The 18,984-nt window shown below is 36.6% G+C and overlaps 1 protein-coding gene across 5 annotated transcripts in view; it reads right to left on the minus strand.

Moving 5' to 3' along the window:
- Positions 1-1,132: 1,132 nt before the first annotated feature.
- Positions 1,133-18,984, minus strand: part of LOC120238687 (A disintegrin and metallopeptidase domain 3-like) — a 121,808-nt gene continuing 103,956 nt past the window's right edge. For 4 of the 5 annotated variants that reach the window (XM_039242589.1, XM_039242590.1, XM_039242587.1 and 1 more), the window contains 3 exons: positions 13,412-13,574; positions 10,203-10,253; positions 6,655-6,823 (listed from right to left, as the gene is read on the minus strand). In XM_039242589.1, the coding sequence (XP_039098520.1) occupies positions 10,205-10,253; positions 13,412-13,574 (212 nt within the window). In that variant the 3' untranslated portion in view covers positions 6,655-6,823; positions 10,203-10,204. Of the gene's footprint in view, positions 1,345-6,654; positions 6,824-10,202; positions 10,254-13,411; positions 13,575-18,984 lie in introns of those variants that run through there. The other variant, XM_039242588.1, reaches the window with a different exon arrangement.

An 18,984-nucleotide genomic window follows, 5' to 3' on the forward strand; every position in this document is an offset into this window, starting at 1 on the left:
GAAGATGCTTTCCAAACCAAAAGGAAGAAGACTACTCACAGAAGTGGAAAACACAAGGAGTTCAGCTGTGTACATTACCTCCTCAGAGGTACAGCTTCTTTGCATTCCACTTCTGACTGCAAATGTAATTTGTTTTTATTTTTTTAAATTTTTAATTTTTTTAATGTTCATTTATTTTTGAGAGACAGAGAGAGACAGAGCACAAGTAGGGGAGGGTCAGAGAGAGGGGGAGACACAGAATCTGAAGCAGGCTCCAGGCTCTGAGCTGTCAGCACAGGCCCGATGTGGGGCTCGAACCCACAAACCATGAGATCATGACCTGAGCTGAAGTCGGACACTTAACAGACTGAGCCACCCAGGTGCCCCTCATGTAATTTGTTTTTAAAAGAGAAAGTTAATTAATTCAGCTGCCCCTGTTGCAGGATTCTCGCTCAGAGAGTCGTGACACTGAGACTTTTCTTTCCAGGAAGCAACTTTATTTTGCCGGCACCGCTCAGTTGGGTTCGTACCCAAAAGAACTGAGCGGCCCACATCACATGGCATAGGGTTTTTTATGCATTTTCTATTTCTTTGTCTCCCATATATGGTAATACACATAAACATGTAGTCTGATTAAGTTGTTTCAGTTTACAAGAACATGGGGGATGTAGGCAGCTGGACTCATATCTAGGTGACTTAGAAGTCTTCTCTTCTCTCTTCTTCAATTTTTTCTTTCTCCTTAGGGAGGGGTTCCTACCACACCCCCTCCCCCGCCTCCCAATGAAGTGGTGGTGACTTCTCATTGGCTGAAGGCAAGGGCAGCCTGCTCTTGCCAGACCAAGAGGAAATCTTCTTTCTTACTGCAGGACGATGTAAGCTGTGATGAATGCTTTGTGAATGAGAACCCTCCCTTCATGGCTTCCTCATACCAATTTAATTAGGTATCTTTAGCATACCTTCACAAAATTGATCTAAAAATCCAGAGCCATTGCAATAAAAATCCCATTAAGCTTGTAGGAGTGTGCATGTGAATGCATGTGTTAGAATTTATCAAGCAATTATAAAAGTTTTATGGCAATGAAAAGAACCTAAAAAGCCAAAACAATTTTTAAAGAATAAAAGACATACAGTTATACTACATTTTATTGCACTTTGTCTTATTGCATTTCACAGATACTTTTTATTTTTTAACAGATTGAAGACTTGTGGCATCCCTCATTGAGCTATTCGATAGGCATGACTTTTTCCAAAGCATTTATCCTCTTCATGTCTCTGTGTCACATTTTGGTAATTCTTGCAATGTGTCAAGCTTTCTCATTATATTTGTTGTGGTGATCTGTCACCAGTGATTACCACTAAGGAAAGCCAAGATAATAGCTAACATTTTTTAGCAATGAAGTATTTTTTCATTAAGATATGTACATTGCTTTTGGGGATATAATGATATCACACACTTAATAGGCTTGTGCGGTATAGGGTAAACATAACTTTTATATGTACTGGAAAACCAAAAAATGTATTTATTCGCTTTATTGCAATATTTGCAGTATATTCCCAGTGGTCTGGAACTCAATCTGCAGTATGACTCTACTATAAAGCTGCATTAATTGAGCTGGTGTGTTAATGACTTCAAAGAGACACAGATCAGTGGAACAGAATACAGATTACATAAGCAGATTATCTTTTCGTCTCCCTCACCCTTCCTCTATGGGTTTATATGTATTGGTACATAAATACACACACACACACACACACACACACACACACACACACATTGGATTTATTTGTAGCAAATGAAACAGATTGATTCCATTTGTAAAGCACACTATCATGTCAACAAATGGTTCTAGGAAAACTACACTGTTACTATTTGAACAGAAACCCTAAACCCTTCATCATGCCATATACAAATGCTAATTTGAAATGGATTATTAAGTCAAACATAATTGCTAAAAGCATAAAACTTCCATAAGAAAATATAGGGAAAGTCTTCATGAACATAGGTATAGAATTTTTTAGGTGAGTCCAAAAGTTGCCAACCAGAAAAGAAAAACAAAAGATAAGTTGGACTTCATTGAAATTAACAAAATCTGAATTTTGAAAGCACTGTTAAGAAAGTAAAAAATTAAACCATAGAATGGCTGGGGTGCCTGGGTGGCTCAGTCGGTTAAGTGTCCAACTTCGGCTCAGGTCATTATCTCACGGTTCGTGGGTTTGAGCCCCGTGTGAGGCTCTGTGCTGACAACTAGCTCAGAGCCTGGAGCCTGTTTCAGATTCTGTATCTCCCTCCCTCTCTGACCCTCCCCTACTCACGCTTCTCTCTCTCTCTCTCTCTCAGAAATAAAACATTTAAAACAATTTAAACCATAGAATGGAAAAAAACAGAAAATGTGTATATATGATAAAATATACATATCAATATTAAAAAAATAGGCAAACTATGTTAGTCAATATTTTATGAAAGTGGGTAAGCAAATGACACAGATGTTTAATAAGCACATAAAAAGACAATGATTATCTTCAGAGAAACTTTAACTCACAATTACATTTAAATCACTACTACTATCCATCACAATAGCTAAAGTTACAAAGACCTACATTATTAAATATTGGCCAAAATTTGGAGCAACAGGAACTCTCATGCATTGCTTTCAGGCATATGAAATTATACAAATATTTTGGAAAACATGTCAGTAAATGAGTAAAGGTAAGAATATTCCTACTATAGGGGCGCCTGGGTGGCTCAGTCAGTTGAGCGTCCGACTTCGGCTCAGGTCATGATCTCACGGTTCATGGGTTAGAGCCCCGCGTCAGGCTCTGTGCTGACAGCTCAGAGCCTGGAGCCTGCTTCAGATTCTGTGTCTCCCTTTCTCTCCGACCCACCCCTGCTCACACTGTCTCTCTCTTTCTCAGAAATAAAAACATTTAAAAAAAAAATATTCCTACTACTATAATAAGACCCAAACAAACCACTTCTAGGTATTTACCCCCAAAGAAATTATGTATGTCCAAAACAGACTTCTGCATAAATTTTTACAGTAACATTAGTGATAGTAGAAAGAAACTGGGAAAAAATACCCTGATATCCATTAGTTGAGTAGATAAAGAAATTTTGGTATTTTAAATAGGGGTATATTACTCACAATAAAAAGAATAAAACACTAACAAACATATAACATGCATGAAGCTCAGAAACAGTATTCAGAATGAAACACCATATGGTGCATACGGGATATGGCTATTGATGTAAAATTATAGTACAAGTGACAATACAGTAATAGAGATCTCGCTCTCCCAGAGTTGAGCTTGATGATTTTTAAAACTCCAGGTTTTAAGTCCTACTGGTTGTAAGAACTAATGCGAATCAGCCTCTCTGGATTCAAAGCCAAATGTTATGGGGATTCATCTTGTTCATGAGGGCCCCCCAGTGTGAGTGTCTGCTTCTCTCTTCTCTCCATGTCTACCTCCCACTGAGAGTCCTGTGGGTCCTTTTAGCTCCCCACAACATCTACACTCTTCGATGTGGTCTCTCTTCTTCATTTAGTTGTGAAGTTGGTTCTGTACATCTTAGTGGAGTTATTTCTGACTTATTCACACTGATGTTAGTAATATCTAGTTGTGTCTGTAGGATAAGGTGAGGCTAGAGTCATCCCACTCTGCCATCTTTCCAGCAATCTTCAGACAACTTGACCCTTGATTCAAAGAGTAGATACCTTGGCTAACATCCCCATCCCTGACCTTGGGGTTGGGGACACACAGAGGAAGGAACCAGCAGAAGATTTAGGAGGGGAGAGGAAGGTATCATGCAGTTACAGGAAATCGCTCTCCAGGAAGAGCCTGATCCTTCCTGGAGACAAAAGAAGGAGACTGAGGGACCAGCCGTCTTACCCAGGTAGGTGTGAAGTGCTTCAAGCTCACAGAGCAGTGCAAAGAGAAAGAAGTAGGCTGGGCCAGAGTGCATCCAGCGTGGTCAGGGCTGAGGGCCCTTGGGCAGCTCTGAGGTTTGTGGTTATGAGTACTCAGGAGCCCACCACACTGTCCTTGTCTGTGTGAGTAAAGACTGCACTGCTTTCAGCTCCCAAACCTTAGGTCCAACCTTAGGGCTCCCAAAAGGCTGGCCAGCTGCCACAGGTGAAGGGAGAGAAGACAGCAGACACAAGCTTGTGCCTTTGCACACAATTGGTTTGTTCTGGCATCAGTAGTGACAAAGGGGCACATGAGTATGATTTGCTTTTCTGTTGAAGTTCTTGGTAATTACTTTTCTGCATGACATATATATCTTTCTCGCATTTTTTATTTGCTCTGGTGGAGAAAAGAGGAGAAACCCCATTTTTATGAGAAATTTTCTACCTAAATTGTGTTGCTGCTGACTTTAGTATCTTTGCAAATAAGGAAAAATCAAGAGTATTGTATTTTATTTTGGATAAGGCAATCAAAAAGCACGTTTCATCAACCGTATACCTATTATTACAACTACAACCCAAGTGTTTTGTTAATAGTTATTTTTAGGCACTAGCAGGGAAACTGTAGAGGTGGGGAGGCAGCAAGCCAAGCAAAAACTGTGTCCCAGCCAGACAAGAGCATGCAATTGTCTCTAAATATTCTAAAAGAAATCTTTTTTTTAATAAATGTTTTATTTATTTCTAGGAGAGAGAGAGAGAGAGACAGCGCGAGCAGGGGAGGTCAGAGAGAGAGGGAGTCACAGATTGAAACATGCTCCAGGCTCTGAGCTGGCAGTCAGCACAGAGCCCATCACGGGGCCCGAACCCACGAACCGCGAGATCATGACCTAAGCGAAAGTCGGATGCTTAACCGACTAAGCCACCCAGGAGCCCGGTCTAAGAGAAATCTTAAATCACACATGTCCAAGACCCAACTCAACCTCTACCCGCCTCTCACCTACACCTTATTTTACCCCAGTACACCTTATTACAAGGATGAATTATGTCAAGAGTTGCAAAGTTAAATTCCAGTCAGGCTTAACACTTGGATCTGCTAAGTGGTACTATACCTGGGGTCCTCAGAAATAATTAAAATAAGGCAGGCCAGGATTATAATGACCTAAAATAAGTTAGTGGCAATAAGGATGAGGTAAAGTTTGGTAGAATCATCCTGATATGTATTTTTTTTTTTACCACACAAGTGACCCACTAAATTATACAACTGAATAATCTTAGGACTTTCCATATATTCACAGATGTGAATATGTAGCCATCACCACAGTCTATTTTAGTTTCATCATCTCAAAAGGAACCCTGTACCCTTTAGCTATTACCTCCCCTCACCCCAGCTTTTCATCCCCCACTTAAACAACCCAGCCCAAAAGCCCAAAATAGCCACGAGTTTTTGTCTCTATAGGTGTCCCTATTCTGGATATTTCATACAAATGAGTAACACGTGGGTTTTGTGATTAGTTTTACTTACTCAGCAGAATGGTTTCAAAGGTTTGTTCATGTAGTGGTAGGGAAAATCTGTTGTAAGATGGCTGACAGGATTAATAAGAAAACATCTGTCCCTGATTAATGAGGAATGTGGAAGTACCAGGCTATAAATTATTCCCTCTGCTAATGCTCTGGGCTCAGACCTCCAGAGAATGATCTCCTCTGAGCCCACCGGTAGAAAATAAACCTCCTCCCTTCCAAGATCTCTGAGTGCTGCTTGGTTTTTCCACCAGGTGACCCAGACCGGATTCTATAATAGTAGAGGTTATCAGTGTTTTGTTCTTTTTTATGGCTGAATAATATTCCATTGCATGCATAGATCACTATTTATACAATGTTTATCTATTCATTGGTTGATGGACATTTGGAAAAGAAATCTCTTGGCCTCTGTGGCAAGGTACTCCCACCCCTGAATCAGGAGCATCCTTGTTTATTGAGAGACTCTCGGGGCGCCTGGGTGGCTCAGCTGGTTGGGTGTCCGACTTTGGCTCAGATCATGATCTCACAGTTCGTGGGTTCGAGCCCCACATCAGGCTCTGTGCTGACAGCTAGCTCAGAGCCTGGAGCCTGTTTCAGATTCTGTGTCTCCCTCTCTCTCTGACCCTCCTCTGCTCATGCTGTCTCTGTCTCAGAAATAAATAAAACATTAAAAATGTTAAAAAGAGAGAGAGAGAGAGAGAGAGAGAGACTCTTTAGGCTCTCATTAGATCCCTGCTAGGTTGATGGCTCCCTTATCCATGTACAATGCCTAGAGGTATGCAGAAGTCCATTCATCTTAGTAAGAGGGAGATGAGTTGGGGGACCCTAAAGCAAGAAAATCTTACCCAGAAAAGCTCAGCTCCAGTGGAGGAGGAGCACGTCTGAGTTCCCCAAAGGACAATGATATATTCTAGATCTCAATTTACATGAGGTCACAGAATTATCACCTGGAGACACAATAGTTATCTATGACCAGGAACACAGTTGGAGCAATTCCCTGAAGATAGAATAGATGTTAGTGACTATCTTGGGGTTCTGTGGCTGGCCTTACCTAGCAATATTTCTTCTCAATATCCCAAAGCCAGGAAGGGATAGGGCAGGGAATCATGGGCAGTTGGGAGAGGTGTGGACTGTGGGTGTCCTCAGTGTACACGGAGTGTTTACATCAGAGGATGTGACAGCTTCTCTGGTTCAAAAGTTGCTTTATTTCCCCAGAAAGGATCATAGCACGTAGAAGAATCAATAGACACAAGCCTACATACTTTCACTTTCAGGATTTATTTTTGTTTGTGAAGTTGAAAGCTCTAAGCCATACAGAAAGAGGGAATAGATTTTTTTTTTCATTCTTGAGTCAGCTCAATTAATGGTGAATGTCTTCGTAATATCCTTTCTCCAACCTATGGCTTTTTGACATTGTTTAGTCACTGTTTAAAAAATATATAGAAAAAGGGAAATACTAAACTTGCATTGTTAATGAAAGTGATCTCATTTTACTAGGCAACTAGAGGTATAGCAAATCCTTGCTATATAGGACACTGGTTATAATACCACAAGCCAGGCCTGTGCCTCACGGACTTTGAAAGCCCAAGTTTCTTTTTCCTAAATTGTCTGTGATAGCCAGAGTAAAGGGAAATATTAAAAGTGATATTCACAAGCATTTTATTCACACAGTTTCTACACTTTACATGGATTAAAGAAAATTACCAGCAAGGAAAGAGAGAGGAAAAGAACAGTAGAATATGTGAAGAAATAAATAACTACTAGTCTACTTTTATCTTCAGAGCAAGAGTATTTCAAGAAGCCCTCTGTTTTTCCAACAGGTGTCTCATGTACATACACATGGGCTGTTTCACTAGCCTCCAGTTCTTACTGAGTCTGACTTTTTCCCTAAATATGGAAAAAAGCAAACCAGATCATGCTGAATCCCTCCCTTACTACTTCAACAATCCTTTAACTATATGAGAAATACTTTCCCATGTGTGAGAAAACAAGCTCCTTATCATGGCATAGCAGACATTTGTCTTGGTTCCCAATTAACCATGTAGATTTTCTCTTGCAATGTTCATACATTTTAATATAAAATTTAACAGGCATTAAGAGCAGAAATTTGAAAACACGTCTGTATTTACATTTAACCTTGCTTATCTTGTTGCTTTATCAGTAAACATTATTTAAGCATATTTTTTCTTACACTTTATATTGAAACTGTCAGTTTATTCTGTTGGTCTCCTTCAAAATTTATTCCTAAGATCATCTTTACTACCCTTGATCTGAGGTGCCACCCTTTCCCTCCTAGATTATTGCATTAGTTTATCCACCAATTCTCTACTTCTCCTCTCGCCATCACACAAACTGTTTTCAACAAGCCAGGCTTCTTCTTTTTTTTTTTTTTTTTTTTTTAACAAACTAGCCATTTAAAGTAGAAGTCTTGAACATTAATCTTCCAGTGACTTCCCCTTTCACTGAGAATAAAACACAGATAGACCTCAACACCTCCCACAGCCTACGAGTTTTACTCTCTGACCTACTCACTACTGCAGCCCCTTGCTAACTGCTCCAGCTAAACTGACATCACTGTTATTCATGAAATATTTCCTGACTCATTTTTTCATTGGATCATCACGTGCTTGGGAAGCTTCTGCCTAGATATATGCATGGATACCTCTGCTGGCTCTACGCCTCTGTAAGGAGTTGATTTAAGGCTGGAATGGGAAGCCTGGGTGCTTGGTTTCACTTTTTGACGAGACATTGGCAGTGGAATTTACAATGGGCTGCTTAAAATTTAAAGTAAGGAACCTTGAGGCTGGAGCATGAGATATCTCTCTGGTGCCCATTGCTTGCCTGCAGTCTCTCCAGCTGCATTGTATCCTTTACATTTAAATAAAAGCCCCACGTGAATTGACCCCAGGGAACTCAAATACCTCTTTTTAATATCTAAACTGAGTCAATCCTTGCAACTCCTCCAATATTTTCTTTACATATCTCTTGCTGAATAGGGCCCACTCATTCCGTTATATTTAAAACCACTACCCAGCTCCTCCCTCACCACCAACATTCCCTACTAAGAAATAAAACTATTTTACATGGAGGGTAGTAGTTATAATTGTTTTTCTCGGTGGCAGATGGGGAAGCAGAGATCCATTGACTTAACTGTCCATCAAAATCAGATAAGGAGGAATGGTGGATTAGTAATTGGATGAACGCTTGTTTTCACTCATGGTTAATTTTTTAATTTTTCCATTTACTCCCAGTGATAGGTCTAATATGTAAAACATTATGATTTCTTTATGCATATGACTTATACATTTGAATATATACAGATATATTCAGATACATCAGATATGTTCAGATACATCTGTATATATACAAATGTGTTTGTGTGTATATATATGTGTATATGTATATATATATATATATATACATATACACAGAAATATACAGATAGGTATATTGAATATATACAAATGCCAACATCTTATAGTAAAGAATTTGTCTCTCTACTCTGGATGGATGGAGCATTTATCATTTTGCCTGGCATCTAATTGTTCCTCAATAAATGTAAATTTCATTTCCCTTCACCAGGCATACCTCATGCTACATGGGTCAAAACTGTGTGTGCAGGGGCGCCTGGGTGGCTTAGTCGGTTAAGCGTCCGACTTTCGCTTGGGTCATGACCTCGCGGTTCGTGGGTTCGAGCTCCGCGTCGGGCTCTGTGCTGACTACCAGCTCAGAGCCTGGAGCCTGTTTCAGTCTGTGACTCCCTCTCTCTCTGACCCTCCCCTGCTCACACTGTCTCTCTCTCTCTCCTAGAAATAAATAAAAATATTTAAAAAAAAACAACAACAACTGTATGTGTGGTTTTTTTGTTGTTTTTTGTTTTGTTTGTTTGTTTGTTTTGAGAGTGAAAGAATGCACAGGCAAAGGAGAGGCAGAGTGAGAAGGAGAGAGAATATCTCAAACAGACTCCATGTCCAGAGCAGAGCCTGAGGTAGGGCTCAATCTCACGACCATGACATCACGACTTGAACTGATCCAAGAGTTGGACACAATACACAAGGCCACCCAGATGTCTCCAAATTGTTGAGCTCTTTAAGAGTTAAACTCTGGAGTCTGGTTGTCTTGAATGAAACTCCAGCTTCAAAATTTACTAAAATTCTGTACACAAAGGTACTTTCTTAAATTTTTCATGTTTGTTTCCTCATTTCTAAACTAAGGTTAACAATAACTGTGGAGCCTTAGTGACAAAGAAATATAAATATTGGGAGTAAATATATCAAATTAGGACCTTAAATGTGGAAGCAGGATGCATGACGGCTATTAAATGTCTTAAAAACATATTTAGGGGTGCCTGGGTGGGTGGCTCAGTCGGTTAAGCATCCGACTTCGGCTCAGGTCATGATCTCTCGGTTTGTGAGTTTGAGTCCCGCACCGGACTCTGTGCTGACAGCTCAGAGCCTGGAGCCTGCTTCAAATTCTGTGTCTCCTTCTCTCTGCCCCTCTCCTGCTCATGCTCTGTCTCTCAACAATAAATAAATGTTAAAAAAAAAATTTAAATAAGTCATTTCTTATTACCAAAATGCTGGTTAATAAATCTCTGGCTAATACTAGTTAACATTAAATATTTGTAAATTAATATAAAACAAAATTATCAAATGCTTTGAGTCTGTTTTTTAGTATATTGACAAATAGCAATTAAGATGATGGAATATGGAATAATAGCTTTTTTCCACTGAGGTATTGTTAAATTTTTTAAACTATTTTATGAATTACGCCATTTTCAATAGTTTTATTGCTTCAATTTACCTTTAACTAGATGACTGGTTGCTCTTAATATTGCTGTCTTCTGATGTAGATCTATAAAAAATAGCATTACTTTAGGGTTAGAAACCATTGTAATTTTATGTTTTTCTCTCTTTTTGGAGTATAGGTGATACACAAGGTTACATTAATTCTAGGTGTACAACTTAGTGATTTGACAAGTGTATACATTATGCTGTATTTACAGCAAGTATACCTACCATCTGTCCTACTACAGCACTATTACAATGTCAGGGACTATATTCTCTAGGCTGTGTGTTTTATTACCATGACTTATTCATGCCATTAGTAGAAGCCTACATCTTCCTCTCCCTTTTCCCCTTTTCCTCAACCCTTCAACTCCACTCCCCTCTTGGCAAGCATCAATTTGTTCTTTGTATTTATAGGTTTCTGCTTTCTGTTTGTTTATTCATAATTTTTACCATTCATAAGTGGACTCATGACATTTGTCTTCTCAGTCTGACTTATTTCATTTAGTGTAATACATTTAGGTATTTTTTAAATTTTACTTTTTTCCACGATCCCTGCACTTCCCAACAAGAGTGCCTGAGGTTTCCTTGTTTCTTTCTTTCTCTACATCCTTGCCAACACTTGTTATTTCTTGGGTTTTTTGGGGGGAGTGGGGAGTGTTTTCTAGCCATTATTACAGGTGTAAGGTCATATCTCATTGTGGTTTTGATTTGTATTTCCCTAATGATTAGTGATGTTGAGCATATTTTCATGTGTCTGTTTGCTATCTGTATATTTTCTTTGGAAAAATGTCTATTCAGGTCCTCTGCCCATATTTTAATCAGATTATTTGTGGGGTTTTTTGGTGGTCAATTTTATAAGTTCTTTATGTATTTTAGATATTATCTAATCACTTCTATATCATGTATAAATGTCTTCTCCCACTCATTAGTTGCCTTTTTGTTTTCTTAATGGTTTCTGTCACTGTGCATAAGCTTATTTTGGTGTAGTCTCAATAGTTTATTTTTGCTTTTATTTCCTTTGTCTGAGGAGACATATCTAGAAAAATGTTGCTACCACCAATTTCAAAGAAATTACTGCCTATGTTTTCTTGTAGGATTTTTATGTTTCATGTCTCAAGGTTAGGTCTTCAATCCATTTTATTTTTTTGTGCATTATATAAGAAAATGGTCCAGTCTCATTCTTTTACATGTAGCTGTCCAATTTCTCAAGAACCATTTGTTGAAGAGACTGTCTTTTTCTTATTGCATATTCTTGCCTCCTTTGTTGCAGATTAATTGTCCATATAATCATGGGTTTTTTTCTGTGCTCTTTATTTTGTTCCATTGATATGTCTTTTTTTTTTGTGATAATACCATACTGTTTTGATTATTATAGCTTTGTACTATACCTTGAAATCTGGGATCGTGATTCCTCTAGCTTTGTTCTTCTTTCTCAAGATTGCTTTGACTATTTGCAGTCTTTGGTGGTCCTATAAAAAATTTAGTATTTATTCTAGTTCTGTAAAAGATGCCACCAGTAATTTGATGGGGATTGTACTTTTCATCTGTAGTCAGCTTTGGGTAGTAAGAATAGTTTAACAATACTAATTCTTCCAATCTATGTGCATCAAGTGTTTTTCCATTTGTGTCATCTTCAATTTCTTTCATCAATGTCTGGTAGTTTTCAGAGTAAAGGTCTTTCACTTCTTTGGTTAAGTTTATTCCTAGATATCTTATTCTTTTTGTTCCAAATGAATATGGAGTTATTTCCTTAATTTCTCTTTCTGCTACTTCATTATTATTATATAGAATCACAACTGACTTCTGTGTATTAATTTTGTATACTTCAACTTTGCCGAATTCATTTATTAGTTCTAACAGTTTTTTGGTTGAGTCTTTTGATGGTATCTTGTCATCTGCAAATAGTGACAATTTTATTTTTTCCTTGCTAATTTGGATTTAAGACATTTTTGTTGTCTATTTGCTTGGCTAAGACTTCCAGTACTATGTTGACAAAAGTGCAGGAGTGGATGTCCTTGTCTTGTTCTTAAGCCTAAAGGAAAAGTTCTCAAAGTTTCATCATTGAGTATGATATTAGGTGTGGGCTTTTCATATATGGTCTTTTTTTATATTGAGGTATGTTTCTATAAATCCATTTCTTAAGAGTTTTTTTTTTGGTGGAAGCTTTATATTTTTATCTTAATTGGCATGAGTGAGAAACAGAAACATTTTTCCTTCAGCTTATAACAATGAGACCCACTTATTTATCTTTACTTCTACATTCTTTTTCCTGAACATCCATTGAGCAAACTTGTAACTTGTATTTGTGATATGGGAAAGAAAAAAGTTGCATATAAGTGAATTAATTTAGACAGAGAAAGGCAACTAGCATATGATCTCACTTGTGTGTGGAATCAAATTAAAAAAAAACAAAAACAAAAACAAAAAAACAAAAAACAAGTCCATAGATAATGAGAACATATTGGTGATTACCACAGTTGGCATTGTGGAGTAAGTAAATGAGTGAAGGGGGCCAAAAGGTACAAACTTCCAGTTATAAAATAATTACATCATGAATATATAATGTATAGCATGGTGAATATAATTAATAATAAAATATTGCATATTTGAAACTTACTAAGACAAAAGATCTTAAGTCTTCATCACAAGAAAATAAAACTTTGTAACCATGTACAGTGACAGATATTAACTAGATTTATTGTGGTGCCCATTTCAAGTACCTTAATTCTAATTTTAGAAACATATGAGCAATACTAAGTAAATGTAAAATGAGAATTGTCCTATCTGTATTCTCCTTTTCCTATCATGTTTTTTAAACATTTTTCTCACCTTCTACATCTTCGATTCACAAAATTTCCTTCTCTATCTCTATTAATCTCCTTGGCACAACTGAATGTCCATGCCAAAAAAAAAAAAAAAAAAAGAGGCTGCTTAGGTAGTAGACAAGCATGTGTAGCAAACACGGCTTTCAATTTGAAAGGCACTGTGAATTTACTAAGTAGCTTTGGTTATTTCGGGACCTAAAAGAAAAGGAATGGAACTACTGGAAATCTGAAAAAAAATTGGTATATAACAAGGTTCAATATTTCTAAACAGAAATCAAATTCATCCAGAAGATCCAAAGTCAGCACTTTTAAGGCTTACTTGTAATATTCTGAATTACATTTTAGTTCTTCCCAAATGGATTTTAATATTGATTTTTAAAAATATAAGTTTACTTACTCTCCAGTTACTGTTTCCGCTCTGTTCCAAAATCTTATTTTATTCCATTTAAGAGCAATGATGGCAATTAAAGTAAGGAAAGGTAGGAAAATGTAGAAACTGATGAAGAGGCCATTTTTTCGAGGAGCAGCATGTCGTTTTGCAGGTATGTTTTGACCTTTCTCTGAAAACATGAGAACACATTTTAACTTTTTCAAAGATGATATTCAAAGTTTATTACTAATCTGAATTATAAAAATTTTGGTTTCAAATAATACATTGATAGCATAAACAATATACATTTCAAAATGTTTCCAAAAATATAAACATTTTTAAAATATTAAAAAAATAAAAATGGTTTCCGATATTCTGTGACTATGCCCCAAAGTGCATTATATACTTTTATAAACTTAATATTAATTAATATAAATTTGTATTTAATCTTTATGTGTATTTTTAACCTTTATGTTATATTGTAATATATTTTTCTATTCTATTCCCTTTTATGAACTACTACTTAAAACATATTAAACTGATATTAATTTCTACTAAATTTTTAATTTAAAAATTAGAGTAACAAAGAAAGAACTGTTAAAAATTATTTAATAAAGGGGCTCCTGGGTGGCTCAGTCAGTTAAGCGTTTGACTTCAGCTCAGGTCATGATCTCGTGGTTTGTGAGTTTGAGCCCTGCATCAGGCTTTGCACTGACAGGGCAGAGCCTGGAGGCTGTTTCAGATTCTGTGTTTCCCTCTCTCTCTGCCCTCCCTCCCTTGCTAATGCTCTGTCTCCCCCTCTCTCTCACAAAAATAAATAAACATTAAAATGTTCTTAATGATTTAATAAAAAAATTATTGCCATAACTGGTGCTTACTTATATTTAAAAATTTTTTTGCTCCCTTTTTATTTTATTTTAATTTTCTATTTTTACTGAGATATAATCAACATACAATGTTATATTACTTTCAAGGGTACAATATAACATTCCAGCAATTCTATACATTACTCAGTGCTCATTAAGTGTACTTTAACCCCTTTATACAATCACTCTTAAAAAACAATATAGTAAGCTATGTTAAATTTTCATGTTACCAGCATAAGGTGATATTATTCTAATTTTGACTCTATTAATTAGAAAATAGGCATTCCCCTAAGTGTTACAAAGACATCACGGAAAGTTGGGGGGAAAAAATCTATGAAATCTTGATTCAGTTAAACAAAAGAAATAAGACAGACAACTAAAATACAACAAACTAAAAGAATCAGAATTACCACCAAACCACTATGATGATGTTTAACACACATGAACTTAATGCCCCCCCAAAAAAACCCACAAAAAATCAGTAAATTTAAAATGCAGATAGAATCCAACTATGTGTTTTTAATAAATAATATACCCCCAAAAAAGTGACTCAGAATGTTTTATGTATTTCAGAAAATAAATTGGCAAAATATATGCACAAAAATTGAAAGTAAGCAAATATGTAGCAGACTTAAACTATAGTAGAACTCAACACTTTCAAAGCTCTCCTTCTTGCCTTATCCATCAGAAAAGATCAACTCTTCATCAATTCACCTTAAGTTAAAATTGTATCATATTGGAAGTGGAGCTTCCTTCTCAACAACCTAATTATTTCACAGGCTAATTTAAGAAATTGGACTAATCATTATTGGATTAATTGGACAATATCCATTATTTTGAGGAAAAATAAAAGGCTTCTCTCTAGTTAAGATGAAATATTTTCATTTAATAGAAATATTTTCATTTACTAGAAAAAACCTTTTACAATAAAATTATAAAACAGGAAAAAAGGCTTCCAGGAAATGTCTGGAAGGCAACAGGAAATGCAATCTTTATCTGAAAGAAGAAAAACATAATATTGATGTATAAGGAAAATTTAATTTTACCTGTAGAAAACTTGCGGATTTCAACTCAGAGAACTAGAGTTCAAAGCAAAGTACAGAATTCCCAATGAGTGAAGGAGGCAGAGGAAGAATTCACAACAGTGGAAATGGCTAAAATCTGAAAAGGGCACTGGTGAGAAAGATGCTTTTAGATTACAGACAGCAGAAATGTTAGGAGCCTCTCAGGAGTCCTTGGCAAGAAAGATAAGAAATGTATACACATATTCCATATATAGAATATATATGTATCAGCCTAATGCTAATTAGAGAGTTGATTACTGGGTAGAGAATGGAAAGGAGATATCAGAGTTGAAGCAGTGCTGGAAAAAGAGCCCCAAGGAGATTTCAATTTCTCCACATTCTCACTAGCACATGTTGCCTATATTTTTCATTATGATGATTTTAATGTGTGAAGTAGTATCTCATGATGGTTTTGATTTTCATTTTTCTAGAATGTTCAGCACCTTTCTTGGGCTTATGACTATTTATATATCTTCTATGATGTGTGTTTTTTTAAAGTTTTTATTTATGTATTTGAGAGAGATAGAGACAGTGTGAGTAGGGGAGGGGCACAGAGAAAGGGAGAGAGAGAGAATCCTATGCAAGCTCTGCACTGCCAACACAGAGCCTGATGTGGGGCTCAAACCCACAAAACCATGAGATTATGACCTGAGCTGAAACCAAGAGTCAGACACTTAACGGACTGAGCCACCTAGGCACCCCAAGGATATGTTTATTTAATTTCTTTAAGTCTATTTATTTACTTTTGACAGAGACAGCGACAAGGTGGGCAGGGGAGGGGCAGAGAGAGAGGGAGAGAGAGAATCCCAAGTAGGCTCCACACTGTCAGTGCAGAGTCCGACCCAGGGCTCTGAGACCATGAAACCATGAGATCATGACCTCAGCTGAAATTAAGAGCTGGACGCTTAACCGACAGAGCCACCCAACCACCCTAAGGTGTGTTTATTTAAAGCCTTGCTCAATTTTATCTGGGTTGGTTGTTTTATTATTATTATGTTCTTTATATATTCTGGACACAAGTCCTATATGAGATACACGATTTTCAAACATGTTCTCCCACAGTATAGTTTGCCTTCACTTTCTTGTATCATTTGCAGTACAAAGATTTTAATTTTGAGATTGCAGAAGATGGCAGAAGAGTGGAGGACCCTAGCCTCACATCATCCCACAAATATAACTAGATAACTATCAAATCATCCTAAATACCCCAGAAATAGATCTGAAGACTAGCAGAACAAACTCAATAGCTAAAGAGAGAGAAAGGACACATTGAAGAATGTCCGAAGTGTGGAGATGTAACTTTGGCAAGAAATGGATCATGGCTGCTGTAGGAGAGAGGGAGCCAAGGTTGCAGAGAAGGGTGAAAGACAGACTAGGTCACAAGAGAGCACAAAGGGAAAGTGAAACTACATAGCAATTAGCTTGGAAAATGAAAGGGCCTGAATTTTGTGAGTTCCTGCAACCAACAGATCCTAAAGCCTAGAGTTTTAAAGGTCAGCATGCTTAGCTGTGGGAGACACTAGAGGCATCGGGGTTGCTCCTGGAGAGAAGACAGGCAAAAACATGCTGGACATACAGCATGGAAACAGTGATCTGAAGAGAACAATCTCATTTATGACTGCACCAAACATAATAAGATACCTCAGAATAAACTTAACCAATGAGGTGAAAGACCTGTACTCTGTAAACTATTAAACATCAATGAAAAAAATTAGGGATGACACAAAGAAGTGAAAAGATATTCCATGCTCATGGATTCAAAGAACAAATATTGTTAAAAATGTCTATACTACAGAAAGAAACCTACAATTTTAATGCAATCTCTATCAAAATACTAATAACATTTTTCACAGAGCTAGAATAAATATTACTAAAATTTGTATGGATCCACAAAAGACTGAATAGCAAAAGCAATCTTTAAAAAGAAGAACAAAGCTGGAAGTATCACAATCACTGACTTGAACTTATACTACAGAGTTGTAGTAATCAGAACATTGTGGCACTCTTACAAAAATAGACACACAAATCTGTAGAACAGAATAGAAAACCCAGGTATTAACTCACAATTATATGATCAGTTAATCTTTGACACAGCAGGAAAGAATATCCAATGGGAAAAAGACATTCCTTTCAACAAATAATGTTAGGAAAACTGGACAGCTACATGCAAATGAATAAAATTGGACCGCTTTCTTACACCACACAAAAATAAAATCAAAATAGATTAATGACCTAAATATGAGACCTGAAACCATAAGAATTATAGGAAAGAGCACATGTGGTAATTACTGTGACATTGGCCATACATAGTAGCTTTTTTCTAGGTATGTCACCTGAGGCAAAGGAAACAAAATAAAAAATAAATTACCGGGATTCCTTCAGAATAAAAAGCTTGTACACAAGTGAAGGAAACAATCAACAAAACTAAAAGGCAACATAGTGAATGGGAGGAGAAATTTACAAATGGCATATCTGATAAAAGGTTACTATCCAAAATCTATAAATAACTTATAGAACTCAACACTCTCCCCCCCAAAAAAAATCCAATTAGAAAATGGGCAGAAGACATCAACAACTTTCTCCAAAGAAAGTATCCAGATGGCCAACAAACACATGAAAAGATGCTCTTAATCACGTACTATAAGAGAAATGCAAATTAAAACCACATTGAAGGGACTCTGGGTGGCTCTGTCAGATAAGCTTCAACCTTGATTTTGAAGTTCATGGGATCAATCCCTGCATCAGGCCTTGTGCTTACAAAGCGGAGCCTGCTTGGGGTTCTTTCTCTCCTCCCTGCCCTTACCCCACTCACACACTATCTCTCAAAATAAATAAATATTTTTAAAAAGTAAACAAACTAAAACCAAACTGAGATATCACCTGTCAGAATGGTGAAAATCAAAAACACAAGAAACAAAAACAAAACACACACACACACACAAAACAGGTGTTGGCAAGGTCATGGAGAAAAAGGAACATTCTTGCACTGGGAAGAATGCAAACTGGTATAGACACTGTGGAAAAAAATATGGAGGTTACTCAAAAAGCTAAAAATAGAACTTATTTAATATTGGCACTATTGTGTATTTACCCAAAGAATACTAACACCCTATTTCAAAGAGATAATGTGCACTCCTGTGTTTTTTGCAGCATTATTTACAAATAGTCCAATTATGGAAGCAGTCTAAGGGTCCATTTATTAATGAATGGATAAAGATGTTATGTAAATATATATGAATGAAAAATTATATATATATATATGAACGAATGAAATTTTGCCATTTGCAATGGCACGGATAGAGCTAGAGATTATAATGTTAAGGAAAATAAGTCAGAGAAAGACATACCATATCATTTCATTAGTAAGTGGAATTGAAAAAAAACAACAAATGAGCGAAGAGAAGGGAAAGAGAGAGGAAGGGAGAGGGAGACAAACCAAAAAACAAAGTCTTAACTACAGAGAATAAACAGATGTTTACTAGAGGGGAGATGGATGAAAAGATGGGTGAGATAAGTGATGGGAATTAAAGAGAGCACTTGTGATAAGTACTGGGTGATTAAAGTAAAAACTTACCAAAAAGTTTTTAATTTTGATAAAATTCACTTAATCTATTTTCTTTTCTCACCTGTCTTCTATATCACAGCCCATGCCAATTTCACAGATTTACTC

Source organism: Hyaena hyaena, unplaced genomic scaffold (assembly GCF_003009895.1).
Source record: "Hyaena hyaena isolate Hyena2069 unplaced genomic scaffold, ASM300989v1 scaffold_215, whole genome shotgun sequence".
Classification (NCBI taxonomy): Eukaryota; Metazoa; Chordata; class Mammalia; order Carnivora; family Hyaenidae; genus Hyaena; species Hyaena hyaena.